An 18432-nucleotide genomic window follows, 5' to 3' on the forward strand; every position below is an offset into this window, starting at 1 on the left:
CTTTCTTTGTACTCCTGCAATATTACTATAACAACAGAAAGAACTCTGAGTTTGCCATTTTTCATCACCTGTTGCCTTTGAAAACCATTAAGGTTCAAGCACTACCTAATAAATAACACAGTAGTAAGCACACTGCTGAGAAAATGACGGCACACTCACAAGGGTGCACACAGTTGTATAGTGCTTGCTGAAGACCATTCCACAGTTTGTGTTTACCCAGTTACACCATGATGTGGAATGGCTTCTCGGGACCTTGCAGGCTTATGGTAAAATGTAATCATTAATACACATTGTCCGTTGTTAAGGAGAATGAAATAGAAGAATGTGGAAAGATGGCTAACGGGTCCAGAGTTTCTTTTTGGGAAATAATGATGTCCTAAATTTAGTTTGGGTAAAAAAAAAAAGTCATAAAAATATATATTTTTTAAAAAGATTAAAAAAATATAATCATTAATACAAATAATATGAGGCTGTTGTGCAACCACCAGAGGCTGTAAAGTTACCAATGTTTCCTAGTACCAGCTATATTCTTATAACAGACCTTTCAGCCAATATATATGTAAACAAAAAATAAGCATAACTAGACAGCACATCAAAGTGAATTAATCTGAAGTAATGAATCTATCACTTCTGAACTGGTCTTCGCCACCACATGGTACCTGAACACATACTCATTCTCAATTTGTAAGCAAGGCACTAAAGACTGCTTCCAACAATAAAAGCTCAGTCTACCAATTTTAGATTTTTATGTATTGAGATAAGATATCCAAATATTCTTGAATTATTGCATTTTGACCAACCACTTCTACCTTCAGATTTAATATCCAAAGATGTTCTGCCTGCAGATCTCCAGCATTCTTTAGAAAGAATATCAACCATCAGTGCAGCTCTTTGAAAACGTTTCCATATGTTATTTATTTTCTTGCTTGTCTTTTTTAAAATAAAGAAGCAAAAGCATTTATAATCTCCATCCAATTACAGAGAAATAGGTACTATTGTTGCTGTTGTTATGTCCTGTCAAGTTGGCTCTGACTAATAGCGACTCTATGTACAACAAAACCAAACGCTGCCTGACCCTGTTATCCTTCTCAGTACTAAGTTACAGAAAGCATTACACTAAGGAAGAGATGTTAAAAGTCGAACAACTTTGGCCTAGGCTGGATTGACCTTGTAAACATTTCCCCAGGAGGTAGACATATACATTTGACGTTTTGTCAAACAAGAGATAGTAAACAATGCTTCTCAGATCCTAATAAATTAAGACAATGTAAAGGCATTAAATAAACTTTCCTCTTTTTTGGAAACCATAGATGAAACAACATATAAGTTTCAATAAATTAGAAAGGGAAATATTAAATCTTCATAGTTGAAATGTTTGCATCTTCAAATCTTCACTGATTTCATTCTGAAGCTATGATTAGTAATGAAAACACATCTTCAGCAATCTGTGTGCAGCACAAACTCTTCAAGTGTCTCCTTTCTCTATGACATTGTCCATAGTGTAGGCCCAGTGTTGAAACAAACGTCGAGTCACTGCATAGTCTATTTCCTTCACTCTCGGTATTCCGAGTGAAGCACAATATTTGAGCAGTAGAAATTTTGAGTCTCTGCTTCCTCCCAATATTGTTGATTTAAGTCCCTCCAGCTCCCGCTGCTGTTCCCATGAACACAGTATTGATAGGTGGCAAAGAGGACACCATTTCTCTACCATTGGCACCATGGGAATCCAGAGTTTCTTGAGCAGGATACTGATTAGAAGTTCCATACATGCACTGAGACGAAGAGGAGGGAATTGAGGTTTGCAAGCTGGATGCTGAAACAGAAAGTACAATTACCAATTGAAAACTGGTATTTTTAGCCTCTGTACTAAATTTGAGTATTTGAGATTTGTCAGAGATGTTAACCTTTCCTTCCATTTCCCCCACTTAATATTCTCTTCTTGTTCTTATGAACCATGTGCTGATGGCAACTTCAAACGACCCTATATGACAGAGCAGAACTGCCCACAGGGTTTCCTAGGTTGTGGATACCAAAGCTGTTCTTCCTTGGAGCTAGGCTTAACTGCTATCAATTGGGTATTTTATTCCATACATTTCAAATATAACATTGAATTTTAACTTAAATTCTGATAGTTCTCCAAAAAAAAAAGAGTTCCCAGTCTTCCAGCCCTTCCCATTCTGACCCCTATCATCTTAGTCCAAATCACCATTTTCCCTCACCTGAATGAACATATAGACTTCCTAACAGGCTTTGGCTTTGTGACCCTTATTTCTTCCCCATCCTCCACCCTCCGGAGTAGCCAGACTGGTCTTCATAAAGAGTAAATGAGATTGTCACTCTTCTGATCAAATATTACAACGTTTACTCTTAGAGCAACATCCAAGCCCTTTGCATTTAGCGCTTAACATTTTATGTGAATTGTTTTCTGTCTGCTTCAGAAGCCCTGAGAGCACAATAGGCTACATGTGAGCTGCTAACTGAAAGCTTGGCAGTTCAAATGTAGCAGCTGCAACATGGGAGAAAGACAAGGCAGTCTGCTTCCAGCCTCAGAAACTCTATGGTGCAATTAAACTCCTCAGTCTTTTTATTAAGAACCCCTGGGAGTCAGAATTGACTCAACATCTATGAGTTTGGGTGGCTTTTTGTCTGATTTATTTTGTTCTATTCTCTCCCTCATTCAGCATGCTCAAGCTAAACTGGCCTTTTTTCCTGACTAAATTCTGCAAGTGTGTCTCTCTTTCAAAGGCTGTGAGTTTGCGTCTTCTGTTCTTTCTGCCTAAACTCCATCAGCCTTCCACAGAGTTACCTCCTTCTTGCTACTCAACTTTCAGCTCAATGTGCCTACTGTAAGATTGTTTTCCCGAAGACTTTATGTAAAGCCTCTCTTCCATCATTTTCTGCTATTTTACCTATTTAATCATCTCCTGAATATCTGAAATTAAATTTTTAATATTTTGGTTTGCATATTTGTTTCTTTACTCTCCTCTTACTAGAATGAACCCTCCTTGTAGGCAGTGACTCTTTCATATGCACCTCTCTCCAGCCTCAAAACTTACAGTTCTCAAGATCAACAACAACAAGACTCCCTAACTCTACGTTTCCTTAATATATATGGTCATTTCTAGCTCATTGTTGTTTTCTCATCTTACTAACTATCATCTTTTCCCTCATCAAGAAGCAGATTTCATAAGGAAGGAAAATCTACAACTTAAAGTTCTCACTGAGTCTCCACTGATTCATGAAAACCTCACCTGTGTCAGAGCAGAATTGTGCTCCATTAGTTTTCAATGACTGATTTTTCATAAATCAATCACCAAGCCTTTCTTCCAGGCACATCCAGGTGGATTTGAACTTCCAACCTTTTGGTTAGCAGTTAAGCATGTTGGCCATTAGAACTACCCAGGGTCTCTTAGAAATCTGCTTTGGAGCCTAATTTTCTCTTCACTATAACACCACTTATTCTAGTCCTTTTTCCCCTTGAAGCTTTCTTTTTCATTTAGTTTTAAACCAATTCTGACAACAAATGCTTAGAATTCACTCTACACACAACCTATGTTCCATCAAAGCTCTCACTATCTCTACAAGTAAACAGAACTAATAGTAGCAATAGCAACACGGTACATTTTCATCTCATGGCGAGGCAACTTCCTGAAGTGGAATTTTCTGCTTCATTAGAGTAACCTAGAAGCAATGACCATTTGCAGATATGTGGAGATGGGCTGCTAGACTCTGCTGGGGGGGAGCATCTGTGATGGTAACAGGCAGGGAAGCAGTGCTTCCTGTTGAATTACTGAAACAACTAACTGGGTGAGAAGAGATGGAATTGATCTCATTTTCCTTTATGCTTCACTGCCTGACACAGTGTCAATGGCCTTTATGTGTGCTAGAATAAAATCAATTGCAGCAGCAGATTCCAACCATCTAATATATAAATATCAGCACTCTCTCTTCATACTTACACGACTATACTTACATGATAACTTAGTCATCTTAGAGACTAAATCTATGCAGGCTTTAACACCTTTTATCTAACTGATTGATTTATTAAGTTTCTACTATAGTCAAACACTTTGCTGGGGGCTGCTGATGCATCTAGTATGCATTGCAAGATACTTAGCTTCTTAAAGACAGCAATCTAATTGGAAGAAGATGACTCTGTTTTGCTTAAATGATACAGAAGAATAAAAATAGCAGTATTTTCTACAGAAGTGTCTGATCACACGCCACACAGGATTGAGAAAAGGCTCATAGTCTCCATGAGAGAGCACATTAAAAAACAAACAGACAAACCCAACATAAAATACCGTGCTGGATTTGAAGTGCACATGGAAACTAAAGGGTTTAAACACACATCTCTTCACAATCCTTGTTCCAACACTGAATCAGACAAAGTGAGGTGTAAGATAATAATAACTGTTCTGCAAACTTATTAAACTGCATCTAACAGGCTGCATTAATTTCTGAAAACAAAACATATTCCAGCTATTATTTTTAAAAGACTAACATATCTAGTAGTATGTTGATCAATTATGTTGACTGAGAGAGTGTAAGGCTGGTAGGAATAAAGATTTGGCCACCTGCTTCAGAAAGTCAGCCATTTAAAAACCCCATGGATTACAATAGACTAAGTCACAGCTGACCATAGGGATAGTAGAAGACTCAGCAATGTTTCTTGAGACTGAAATAATTATGTTGTATCTGAAAATATAGTGGTAACAGTTACTGCTATTGTTTTAGAAGATTTAAATTCCATTTCTGTATCAGAATATACAGTGGTGACAGTTACTGCTGTTGTTATCCAATCTACAGTCAATTCATGGAGATCTCTCACAAAGAAATGAAACACCACTGAATTCTCCACCATTCACATGATTAGTGGAAGATAAACTGCCTAGGGCAGTATGAGTACCAAGCTTGTCTCAATATTTCTCCTTCCTATGTAGAGCAAAGACAGAGAAGGAAGAAAAGACCATGGGGGATGTCAGAAGAGACTCTGCATATTGTAATAGAGCAACTAGAAGCCAAAGCAAAGGGAAAAAAAATCAAGATATTAAGGAGCTAAACAGAAGGTTTCAAAGGGCAGTGCAGGAAAACAAAGTATTATAACGAAATGTGCAAAGAGCTAGAGTCAGAAATCAAAAGGGCCAAACTTGCTCAGCATTTCTTAAGCTCAAGTAACTGAAGAACAAATTCAAGCCTCAAGTTGAAATATTTAAGAATGCCTTGGGCAGAATATGAAATGATCCAGGAAGTATTAAAAGAAGATGGAAGAGTATACAGAGTCATTGTACCAAAAGGAATTGGCAGACACAGAAGAATTTCATGAAACAATGTATAAGCACGAGCCTGTGGTGATGAAGGAAGAAGATAAAGCTGCTCTAAAAGAACTGGCAAAAAACAAGGCCCAGGAGTTGATGGTATACCAACTGACATATTTCAATAAATAGATGTTGTCCTAGATGTGCTCACCAAGTTGTGCCAAGAAATCTGGAGGAAAACCACCTGCTGAACTGACTGGAAGAGATCTTTTTGTTCCAGATTTATTCTGATTCCAAAGAAGGATGATCTGACAGAGTGTGGAAATTATTGAACAATATCATTAATATCACATGTAAACAAGATTCTGCTGAAGATTATCCAAAAATGAATGGAGTAGTATATCAACAGAGAACTGTCAGAATTACAGGATGGGTTTAGAAGAGGCCATGGTACTAGGGATTTGTAGCTAATGTTAGATGGATCTTGGCTGAAAGCAGAGAGTACCAGAGGAATGTCTGTGTCTCATTGACTATGCAAAGGCATTTGACTGTGTGGATCACAATGCACTGTGGCTTATTGTGAAAAGAATGGAAATCACAGAACACTTGATTGTACTTATGCAAAACCTATACTTGAACCAGGAGGCAGTGGTCAGAACAGAGCAAGGAAACACTGCATGGTTCAAAATTAGGAGGGTGTATGCCAAGGATGTGTCCTATCTCCATATATTTTCAATCTATATGCAGAACAGGTTATCTGGGAGGCTGGGCTCTATGAGGAGAAATGTGGCATCAGGATTGGAGGAAGACTCATCAACAATCTGCATTGTGCAGATGACACAACCCTACTTGCTGAAACTGAGGAGGACCTGAAGCACCTGCTGCAGAGGGTCAAGGACTGCAGCCTTCAATATGGATTGAGGCTCAATATCAAGAATACAAAGATTCTCAAGACTGGGCTGACTGGCAGCATTGTGATGAATGATGAAGCTCCAAGTCAGCACTCTGGGCATGAGCAACCAAGAAATTAAAAGATGAATTGCATTGGGAAAGTCTGCTTTCAGAAACCTCTCCAAAGTACTGAAGAGCAATGATGTCAGTCTGGAGACTAAGGTATGCCTGATACAGGCCATGGTCTTCGCAATCACTTGCTACAAATCAGAGAGCTGGACAATGACTAGGGATGACAGAAAGAGAATTGATGGCTTTGTGATGTGGTGCTGGAGAAGAGTATTGAATATACCATGGACACCTAGAAGAACAAATGGGTTCATCTTAGAGAGTGTTAAACCAAACTGCTCCTTGGACACAAGCATTCTGAAGCTTCGTCTGACCTACTTTGGACATGTTGCAAGCCAGGACCAGTCCTTGTAAAGGGACATCATGCTTGGCAGGGTGGAGGGACAGCGCAAGAGAGAAGACCCTCGATGAGATGGATTGACTCAATGACTGGGGTTAATAGGGATAGGTGTGTCAGAGGCAATAAGATTGGCACAGGATAGAACAGGGTTTATGGCTATTGTACATAGGGTCGCTATGTGTCGCAAGTGACTTGATGGTACATCACAACAACAACAGCAACATGCAGAACAACAACATTACCTACTACTGGAGTCCGGCACGCAACTGAAGCTGATGTATCTGCATAATATGAGCCGGTCTTTCTGCCATTGTCATCTAAGATGTTAAGTGGATCATGGATATCACTGTAAGGAGGCAGAGAGCGAACACTGCTGATAACAGAAACGTGCTGATTCACCATTGATCCAAGTCTGTGGGACTCTGGATAGTTTATATTGCTTCCATAGTATCCTATAAGAGAAAGCACGCAGAATGTACTATTAACTTTTTGTAAAGAATATCCCAGCAAATAAAAAAGGTTTAAGGTATCAAATTATAAATATTACTTTTATCTATATTTATTATAGAATTTGGCTTGTGCTTATTTAAGAATATGATTCACCATGCTGTTTTTTTAATTTTTTAAAAAAATCAAAACTGCTGTCCTAATATTCATTTTGACATGCTGACTTATCTCAAATTTCCCTTATCTAAATTAACAACATCTGTGTAATAATTTTCATTTGTAAATTCACATGATTACAAGATAAAAATTGGCACACACTTGGGAAAAGAGGTGTGAGAACAGCCCATACAAAGATACTACTCTGGTAATTGATCAAGTCAACAGGTCCTTAAAATCTCCCTTAATATATTTTACTAGTCTAAAAGCTCTGTTTTGATCTGATATTTATAACTTCCTTTTAGTTCTCTAAAAGAAACATATAATAAAATTATTTTCGACAGACATAACATTCTTTTAGGGGGACTATTTAACTTTATTAAAGTATTAAAGCCACAAGAATTACAGAATATGTTCCTATGTGGCAAAAATGAGCTCCAAATGTCTAGACTGTACCATCTTGAAAAGTTTTATGTGGGATGCCCTTCTATGGAGTACGGGTGGATTTCAATGTCTAGTTTCGCATTACTGCCATCTCAAAATCCAGGGAAATTGGTTTATAAATATCAATACCGTTTGGTGAATTAGGAGGCAAGCCTGCTCCTTGGCAGCCAGAAACTCCTGCATTGCTCAGGAAATTGAAACTTCCTGTATTTAGAAACTGCATACTGTGTGAATCTTGGGCGTGTGAGGATGATCCGTAGGTGGAAGATGGCCGGGAACTATATGGAGACCCAGCACAGCTGCCACTGAAGAAGTCTCTAGAAAGCTGCTGTTCACTCCAGCTCATACATCGACCGTGCTCCGTGCGGTGAGGGTAGAGTCCTGATGTGGTGTGGGGTTGTGCTCTAAACACAGTGGGATAGTTAGTGTTGGTCCCATAAAAGTCATGAGTGGTTTGAGGAAGAGTGGGATAAATGGGCTCCGGATAGGCTGAACAGTGTGATGGGGTTGCCAGGACAGGGCTTGGGGGTCTCCCTGCCATTGGTCCCTGGTTGATGACGCTTCCCCGGCTTGCCATGGCTGGAGAAATGGGTGGTGTCATCAGATGACCAGTACTCTGGGAAAGTTCCATCTGATCTGGAAAAAAAAATTACCAGAGCATTCACTTAGTGATCATTCATTTAGTGGAATTGTGTAGATTGAGTAACATTTAAAACATACACTTGAAAGAATGATTAATATATCTTTTTCCAGCTTGGTTCAATACACCAGAAACAATGATATGAGAGAACTGACAAACATAAAAAATCTCAATTTCTTAAAAAAAGAATGACGGTCAGAAGAGCCTATGACGTTGCATGGTCCTGTAGGAATGAGAATGACTTGAGTTCAAACTTGGTGAGAACAAGGAGTTGTACTGTTCACAATTCTTCATAACTTTAAAAAAAGTGTTTTATTTTAAGATAAAAATGAAAAGGTAATACAAGTACTTTCCAACTGATATTGGTATTCTGTTCCATTAACTGCATGTTAGTCAGTTTAAATGTAGAATATCTTTTTTCCCCCCCTTCATTATTATGGGCTTTATACTATCAGAGAAACCCTGGCGAAGTAGTGGTTAAGTAATTGGACTGGTTAGTAAAAGCTCACTGGTTTTGAACCTACTAGCTGATCCTTGGGAGAACTATGAAGTAATCTGCTTCCATAAAGATTTACAGTCTTAGAAAATCCTGTGAGTAGGTCTACTCTACCCTATAGGGTCACTATAAGTCAGGGCTGACTCAGTGACTGTGGGTTTGGTTTGGGTTGGCTTTTTCTTATCAGTATCTTCATAAATCCAATCTTTATTTTTCTTGGGGAGATGGTATAAGATTAATAACAACAAATTACACACTGTATGCAGCAATAACATTACTAACAACAAAATGGACTCGGAAAAGCCCAAAACGAACAGTAGTGAGCATAGGTTGCAACACAAATACATCATAAATCAGGAAATACCAGTAATCAAGGCCAAAATGGCCATGACTTCAAAACAGTCAATTCAAAGCATGACACAATCACTACTGGCAAACAGCTTGACTTAGGAATGCCATTAACTCCGTGGGCTCCAATTTTCCATTGGCACAATTTAGAGCCCTTAACTACAAGGCTCTTCAGGTTGAAAATTGTTTGCTTCCAATAAAATACTGTCTATAAAGACCAACCATTTGCCATTTAGTCAATTATGACTGATGGCAATCCCTGAACTGCATGCACTCCTAGGATTTTCAGCCACTGACTTATCAGAAGTGTATCAGCAGGACTTTTCTTCTGCGGCATCTCCAAGTGATACTGAACCTTTACCCTTTCAATTAGCAGCCAAGCATGTGAATTGCTTGCATAACACAGGAACTCCAATGTATATAAAACAAACTTCAAAAGGACATAAAGTCATAATCATTTAAAGTAATATCTATTAGCTACTTCAAGTCACTAAACATTTAGTTTGACACAAAGGGGTAAAATTATTGTCGTTATATTTCATTTAACTTTCCCTGTTAATGCTAGAATAGCCTAGTCAAGGCCAAAAATAACTATGCAATCTGTTTCTTTTTAAGCTTTAATCTCTTAGGGATTTTGAATAAATCTGTTATATTTTCACTAAACAAAGATCACTAATTATTCAGACTCTTGGTGCAAGGTGAGAGAATGATTGCTTTTGTTAATAATTATATCAATAAAGATGTGAATTACAACTGTTGAAAATCACAACATTATAAAACCATTTATTCTTGGAATCCCTGGATGACATTAGTTATTAAGAAAGGTAAACTAATAGGTTTTTCCAAGATTTGTTAGGGCATAAGTGGGGGGCTTTGTTGTTTCACGGCATACCTGTGAGTGACAGAGTGTCTGTATTCCCAGGTGGAAATGGATGCAGACTAGAGGTTACATTTCCAGGTTGACTAGCTGACAGAGGAAGATAGGCTGTCTCCACATAGCTTTCATTCTTCACAGTGTCACTGGCAACTGAGTTCCCTTTATTACGGTTGGCCAGAAAGCATGAACTTGGAGAAGCAGTGAAAGTAGCTTTACTTGCATCTGCAAAGATTTTTTAAATGAGAATACTAAAATTATTCTTATATTCCTAGTAGATTAAAAGAAATGGAAATTGTTTTGTGATTGTATAATGAACCTAGAAACCAGTGAGAAGTGTTTTTATTGGGCAACAAGGCAGGAAGACCACTGGTATTGGCAATGGTGGTGGGATTCTGTTAACTGGAAGTAGGTGTACTCTGAGGAGCACTAAATAATTCTCTCTGGAAAGAAGGGTCTTTAAAACGAAAATCCTCATACCTCAAATAGATAGATGCCATTCCTGCTCTAATTCCTATAGATCTTATTTTAAACTATTTTAAGGCAGTATGTCACATGCGCTACTTAAATCACAGTTATTTCTTCTCTTATACTGGTGGCTAGTCCATAGAACCATGTGCTCAGCATGTCAGAAATTATGAGGATGGCAGAAGTTAGGAGAGGGTTCAGATCTGTTGTTCATAGGGTTGCTATGAGTCATACTAATCACAATAGTCCATACAGAATTTTACTGCCAAACCAAAGATTGGAATCACCAACATTTGCTCAGGAAAAAAAAATGGAGGGAGGGGCAATCCACTCCCAGATGTTTTACAGCCTCAGCCACTCTAGGAAGGGTCAGCTATGAGTCAACTCCAACTTGGTGGCAATGAGTTTGAATTTTCTACAATGCACCAAAATTCCTAGAAGCTAAGAATACCAATTCACACACATTAGAGTCTTCCTATTCCAACTATCCATTGTCACTGAGTCTATTATAATTAATAGCGACCCAACAGGACCGAGTAGAATTGCCCCATAAGGTTTCCAAGGTTATGATCACTGATTGCCAAGTCTCTTTCTCTCAGAGTGCTGCTGGTGGGTTTGATCTCTCAACCTATCATTTACCAACCAAGTCCTGAACCACTGTGCTCCAAAGGGGTGACTTACAAATAATTACAGGAAGAGAAAAATTTCTCCAATAATATGAACACACTGTAAATAAAAAACCTCAAAATCTATTGCGGTGGAATTGGAATCAACTCATAATTGACCCTTCACTGGATTTCTGAAGCTGTAAATCACATAGAAGGTGACTGTTCCTTGTTCTCCATAGAGCAACTTGTGTGTTTGAACTGCAAAGACAGTTCAAAACAGCCTTTGCACTGGCAGTGTGACTTCCTATGGATTAGGCTCCCAGAGCTCCGTATACTGTAAATAATGATATGTTTCTGGGGAGCCCTGAGACTATTTTGACCCCACCTAACACGTGTAACTAAAAAATGTCTTGCGTCCTAACAAAGAAATGTAACAAGATAGATATTTTAAATTACCTGAATTCTTCATATACTTGTCCAACAAATTTTGCAACTCCTGCTCTTTGTCATTGTTAAACTGGGTCTCCATGGCCAGGAGAATGTACTCATCAAGAAGCATTCGGATCAAATGGAAAGAACCTTGTTTATGGGTCAGAAATGAGAAGAGAACATTATGAGACAGGGGTAAAAGGGAAAGGGGAGCGCAAGAGAGGAAAAGAGGCAAGCAGAGAAGCCTCCTTATCTCTGTGACCATCTCGCAACACTCTACAAGGAGCAACTGAAATAAACAAATACTTGTTGGACTTTCAATGACCTGCTAAGACCAACATGCTTAACTTGAGTCTCTAATCTTTCTGGGTACCGCCTGCCCAGCTCACTGTGTGTACTGTCCTGCCAGCTCTTTGGCCACTAATTACATCAAAGGAAAATACGGATGAAAGTGAGACGTGCTTTATGCTTTAAGAGGGCACACACTGGAGTGTGATAAGCTTTAACCTGGGGAGAATGAGGTCTATGCTATTTCAGTTTACTTTGTACTAAATAATTAGGTAATGGCCAACATGGTCTGGACAAAAAAAAAAAAAGAAGAAAAAGAGCCAACCCAAAACTAAAAATGTCTCAAGTAAGGGGATGACTTTCTAGTTTGAAACAAAAAAACCTCTTTGATTTCAAAAAAGCAAAGACTATTTTTCATGTGACAGATGTGCAAAAGATGTATGTTGGGAGAAAAAGTTAACTTGCTTTAATTATTTAACTGATTTCTCAACAAAAGTCTTTTTTTTTTAAATGAGTTTAGGTAATGTACAATTACTGTACAATTTCAAAGCTCTTAATAGGATTCTTGAAATAGTCACTTCAATGTCTTATTTATTCCTCAACTCAGATTTGCTGATTTTATTTAGTTCTACTAAAAATGAAATAAAAAGAATGCAAATTATCATCACTTTTGTAATGTGCAGATTTCTCAAAGTCAACTATTAAATGCTGAGGTTTTGCCCACTCATTTAATATTATACCAGCAAAATCATAAGAATCACAGAAACTGTAAAGAAAAAAAATGGTAATCAGAAAGCTGACTTGGATCAATTTGATTCACATGTCATACGGATTAAGAAAATTGGTTCAGAAACATGGGAGTGTATCTTCTCAGCTGTTTTTGCTATCTGGGGTGCAGTGATGAAGGTGCCCAATAAGATGTGAAATTTGCAAGATTACAATGAATAATGCCTAGGAAAATACTGTCTTAATTGTTGTTTATTTGTTTGTTTAGTAATAAAAATTTACCCAAGTACTAACGGAATATAATGATAACAGTTGCTATTAATTGTTACAGAATCCAAGGCAATATGCTTTCACATACAACACCTCATTAAAGTGCTCACACAACCATTTAAGAGCTACATTTTCTCCTTTCTGGAATGAGCAGACTAGTCTGGGTAAAGCTTATAGCTAGGAAAAACAATTGGTAGGATTTGATCCTACATGTGATTTGACTCCAAAAGTCAGTACTGGTTCACTACTCAACTATACTTTTTGAGAGGTGACTGTGTCATGTATTTAAAAATGAACAGGACAAACAGTGCATTTCATTTAAGAGTTTCATAAAGCACATAGGATACCAAAACTGGATGCATTGTTCAAGGTGAGATTATGCATTACTCGAGCACCAAAAAAGCTCCACTTCAGTAGGAAGTCCTGCGCCCTCTTCTTTAATGATCTTCCATTCTGTTTGCTGGTCTAAAAGGAAAGGGAAAGAACAAAACTATAAAATCTGTCACCTTGTTAACTCACGCAGCCTAAGTCAGACCAAGAGGTAGGTAAACTGACATATGGGCAGGTGGTGTGCCGTGCCATTTCATCAATCTTATAAAATGATCTGTCCAGGGAATGTAAGTGTGGCCCCTTTGTTATAATTTTATGAGTAGAAGATCTTTTATTCTAAATTATTTTATCACCCAATAGATTTAGACAAAAAAAAAATGAAGTTATTTCTAAAATTACTTTTCCAGTTTCCTTTGTCAGAACTTTAAAAATGACAGAAGGTGAGATAGGGGGAATGGAGGTGGCTATATGTTTCTGTGAATTATTAACTCCAATTTCTCTGGTCCTAAATGATAATGTATTTTCCCTACAGAAGAAACAAAGTCCCTAAACCATAGCTAGTTTTCCTTGGTATGGAAGGGCTAACACAAACTTGTAATGGATTGCTTCATGAATGACTTAAAGGTTAATGAAAAGAGTTGAAGAAAGCGTAAAAAGAAAAACAAAATACCAAACTCTTGGGATTCAGAATTCAAATTCTTAACACCATGCGCTCTCAGTATTTATGAAAACTTGTTTAGGAACATTTTATATCTTTCCAGTTTCTAAGCTTAGTTTTCACTACTGTATAATTCAGCTATAACTATTGACTAATAGTGAAGCCATAGGGTCTTTCACCCCTAACTCAAGAATAGGAGAATGGAATTGAATCTATCCCAAAGTTATCAAATTGAACATCTATTCCTGAATTTGGTTCTGAACTGCCTTATATGTAGGATTATATAAGCTTCTCAAAACCTTTTTGACACAACCTGCCATACTTCCCACCCACAGGTATTAATGAAAGATTTCTTTTCTCAATCTGTCATTGAAAGATACCTTAATAACTCTCTGCTCTACCACTGTATCCAACCATTCAATAAAAGCCTCCACGGTGGCATTTTTCTTAAGGAGATCCTTCAGTTCTTGGAACACTGTGATAGAGTCATCTACCATAAAAACAGAAAAGAACAAATACTATTGTACTCCCTCTGAATGCAAGGAAAAAATATATATAACTGAAATAGTTAATTATTAATAATTGCTACATTTATAGCATAAAAGGGGATAATCATTAAGATAATTATATGTTTTGAGAACAGCAAACAAAACACCCCACTTTAGCCCTTTATCATTCAAAATTTCAATCACAAGTATATGAATTTTGTTATACATAGGAATACAGGACTATATATTATAAATAGACATATAGGGAGCACTGGTGGCCTAGTGGCAAGAAGCTGTGCTGCAATCCTGAAGGCCTGTGGTTTGAGGCCACTAGCTGCTCCATCAGAGGAGAATGGGCAATCTCCTCCTATGCCATTAACTGCCTCTGAAAATCCACTGGAGGGACAGCTATTGGTCGGTTCCAACTGGACAGTACACAACAACAACACAAGGAATATAGTAGGCAATAATACTAAAGTTGTCCTATAGTTGAATAATCACTCATTCAACTCTGGTGGCTTAGTGGGTACAGAGTTGCAATGCTGAGTGCTTTACAAGAAGAAGATAGGCAGTCTCCTCCTGAGTAATTTACAGTCTCTGAAAACTTGCTGGAGGGTCAGTTATGACTTGGTTCTGACTCAACAGCAAGTGAGTGAGTGATTCATTTTTAATATAATGTATTTATTAAATGGAAAAGATTAGTTAAAAGGTAATAAAAATACTAAGTTAAACTTTTATATATTCAGCTTTATACAATATTAATTTTATTTTAACCTTTTGCTGTCAAGTTGATTCAAATTCATAACACACTCAATTGATTTGAGCAAAAATAAAATTCTGTAATTCGGAATAGTGCTACTTACATGGACAACTTTTTATGATGTAAAATATGAAGAAGCAATTCAGAGCTATTATCTATGTCTTAAGGATTATAAAATCAAAATAGAGACGAGATTCAGCTGTGGTCTCTGAGAGCAGTATTTTATATGTTCTATAGCCTATCAGAGGCTGTAGTCACTGTATTTTCAGGAAAGTGAGTGAAATAAAAGAACAAAACAGTTGCTACTGAATCTCCAAACTCATGGGGACTCTATGTGCATCAGAGAACTACACTCCATAGGGTTTTCAGTGACTGGTTTTTTGAAAGTAGCTTGCCAAGCCTTTCATCCGTGAAGCCTCAAGGTGGACTCCACCAATCTTCTGTTTAAGCAGCTGAAAATTAAAGGAGATTGCAAGGGAGAAATAGAGGACTGTTATCATCTACTACAAGTTCAGTCTAGCTTTGTTAAACTTTCTCAAAAAGCCCAAACATAAGCATAAGGTCTTTGCTTTAAAAAGCAGTATGTAGTTTTGGTATGCATCATACACCATAAGAGAATAAAACACACACCAGCAACTAACCTGGTGCTGTTCTGATCCTATAAAGAATAGAATTGTCCCTCCCGTAAGATTTCTATGTGAAGCTGTATCAACTTTTGATAATTAAATAGTAATAAAAGAAAAATACAGAAAGGTTTCTCTCTAGAGACTAAGAATGCTGTAAAATAATTAAATGTTGAAAGATTTCATAAAATATTTTTTGTTGTTAGTATTCATACAGTTGGAAAAGTATTAACACACTTCATAACTATATTTATCACATATGGTTCTATTATTATGGTATTATGGTTGCATAGTCAATTATGTGCTGCTAACCCAAAGTCTGGGTCTCTCTAGAGGTTCAATTCCATCAGCAACTCTGAGGGAGAAAGATGGGCAGTCCTCTCCTATGCTACTTATGGCCTCCTGAAAACCCAGTGGAGAGTCAGTTCCACCTCAACAGCAAGGGAGGGAGATATTCTGATTAAAATTGATAATACACACTAAGATTCTGTTTGGTCTGGGTTAGGAAGAAGACCATGTGAGAGCAGGAAGGATGGCACTGTAAGGAGCACATTGGGTGATACCAACTCTAATGATACCGCTGGACCACCCGTCCTAGCAAAGAATTACCTAATATAAAGTGCCCAGATGCCAAGATTGAGAAACTCAACTCCAAACAAATGGGCCAGACTTACGTTCAGTGTAAAGATCACTTTCGGTTTCCGTGCTGCCTGAAATGGTGAGAAGGGCCTGAGAGCCAATACTATTCAAGTCAACTTTTTCAATATCAGATATCATAGAATTCACGACATGCTGGTCAAAGAGAGCCGGTCTGGCAATCTGTGAGAAGTTAAAAAAAATACACTAAATTACACCATTTATTTATATCCCATTTTTTAAAAGTTTTCATTTCTATAATAATGCTTCCTAGAGAGAAAAATTTCATAAATAACTCTCCACTTGTTTTAAAACTAAAATAATTAAGATTTATGATCATATATGTGTTAAGGATTAAAAAAATTTTTTTTTAACTTAGAAAATGAGTCTTTTATCAATTGTCACATTAAAATGATTTTAAATGTTACTTTTCTTATCTGTAACTATCTCAAATTAGCCCTTAATAGCTTAGGAGACTAGAAAGTTTCATAAAACAAATCAAAATGGACAGCATTACTGTATCTTAATGGTATGCTAGTATAGTATTTGTAAGTTGAAAATTACTTTTTCCTTTCTGTGTAAGAGAGCTATAACTAGTAAGCAGTCAAAAATCTATTGATTTCACAAAAACTTGTTTCAAAACATTAAGTATCACTTGAGATCATTCTCCACCAACTTTTTACCAATTAGATTCACGGAAGAAATAATATTGTACATTTCAATTGCATCAGAAGATTTTTTTTTTTAATTTTACTTTTTATCTTGAGATGATTTTACATTGAAAGAAAAACTGGGAAAACAGTGCACAGAATTACAATACACTTTTCTCCCAGCTTCATTAAAATCAGGAAGTAAACTTTTGTACTATTACTGAAACCTCAGACACAATTCAAATGTCACCAGTTTTCCATTAATGTCATAGCTCTGATATAGAAGTCAACCTAGAATCTCAAATTGCATATAATTTTTATGGCGTGTTAGTTTCTTTAATCTACAAAAGTTTCTGGTTTTCCTTGCCAGTATATTTATTCCTGATTTGGTGAACCAAAAACCTTCTGTTTACCATCTTACCTGAACAAGATGTAAGAAAGATGTCTGTCTTTTCAGAGAAGACACAAATCTTCTCACAACAGGTATTTTTTTGTCAGTAAGGGCTTCTGGCAGGTTCTCCAAGGATGAAACAACCCATTGTTCCCAATTTTTTGCAAAGTTCCTTATGTCGGCCAGTAAGCTACAAAGAGACTTATATGTTAAGTACTAGGCTGTTCAAAATGCATTAAACACTAATTGAAAGTGCATTATTAACTCTCTGATTCTAAGGGCATGACTTTTCAAGTTGGTCTGACTCAGCCTAGTTTTCCCATTTATCATCTTGATCAAATTACTTAACCAATTCAAACTGCAGTTTCCCTACCTGTTAGATCAAGATGAGGATAGTGAAGGCCTCACAGATTTATGGAGAGAATAAGATTAAATAGTTTATAGAAAGTGTTCATAATCTGCAATACAGGTAACATTAAGTAAATACATGATACAATAATTTCTTACAAAATATTTTAATGACAACATCTATGTGACTTGATTTTGCAGCTTTCCACTTTTTGAGACTTGAAGAGGTCATATTTGCATAATAAAAACATCATTTTGCAGAATGAATTTTTTTAAAGCATACATATTATAGGCTTGGTGGCCTAATGGTAAGGAAATGTGCTGTCAAACCAAAGACACATGGTTCGAATCCGCCACCTACTCTGCACGAGAAAGATGGTCAGTCTCCCTCAATGTAATTAACTGCCTCTGAAAACCTGCTAGAGTATCAGCTATAAGTTGATCACAAGTCAAGGATACACAATAACTTAGAAGATTGCAAAGTTTGGTGAATTATGTCATGGCACATTAAATACATTCATCAATAATCTAAATATTTTATCTCAACATAAATATATTTGAAGTCATATGCATGTTGGAAATAATGACATGGTACAAGGAAAAGAATAAGCAGAGTTGGACCCAAACAGGCTCTTAGGAATTAGCTCTCTTTGGGCAATAAATGAATTTCTTCCTGCTCCCAGGTTTCCTCATTTTTCCCAAATTTTAGATAAAAAACCAAAAACAGTCTGACACA

At 37.0% G+C, this 18432-nt stretch overlaps 1 protein-coding gene across 1 annotated transcript in view; it reads right to left on the reverse strand.

Moving 5' to 3' along the window:
• Window positions 1-1631: 1631 nt before the first annotated feature.
• RFX6 (regulatory factor X, 6) overlaps window positions 1632-18432 on the reverse strand; it is a 71597-nt gene continuing 54796 nt past the window's right edge. Inside the window, exons 11-19 of the mRNA XM_006879007.1 lie at window positions 17379-17538; window positions 16346-16490; window positions 14181-14290; window positions 13160-13277; window positions 11556-11678; window positions 10042-10248; window positions 7795-8301; window positions 6861-7070; window positions 1632-1813 (exon numbers count right to left, since the gene is read on the reverse strand). Coding sequence (XP_006879069.1) covers window positions 1632-1813; window positions 6861-7070; window positions 7795-8301; window positions 10042-10248; window positions 11556-11678; window positions 13160-13277; window positions 14181-14290; window positions 16346-16490; window positions 17379-17538 — 1762 coding nt within the window. The remainder of the gene's footprint in view (window positions 1814-6860; window positions 7071-7794; window positions 8302-10041; window positions 10249-11555; window positions 11679-13159; window positions 13278-14180; window positions 14291-16345; window positions 16491-17378; window positions 17539-18432) is intronic.

This window comes from Elephantulus edwardii, unplaced genomic scaffold (assembly GCF_000299155.1).
Source record: "Elephantulus edwardii isolate Elephantulus edwardi_28Jun2011 unplaced genomic scaffold, EleEdw1.0 scaffold00002, whole genome shotgun sequence".
Taxonomy (NCBI): Eukaryota; Metazoa; Chordata; class Mammalia; order Macroscelidea; family Macroscelididae; genus Elephantulus; species Elephantulus edwardii.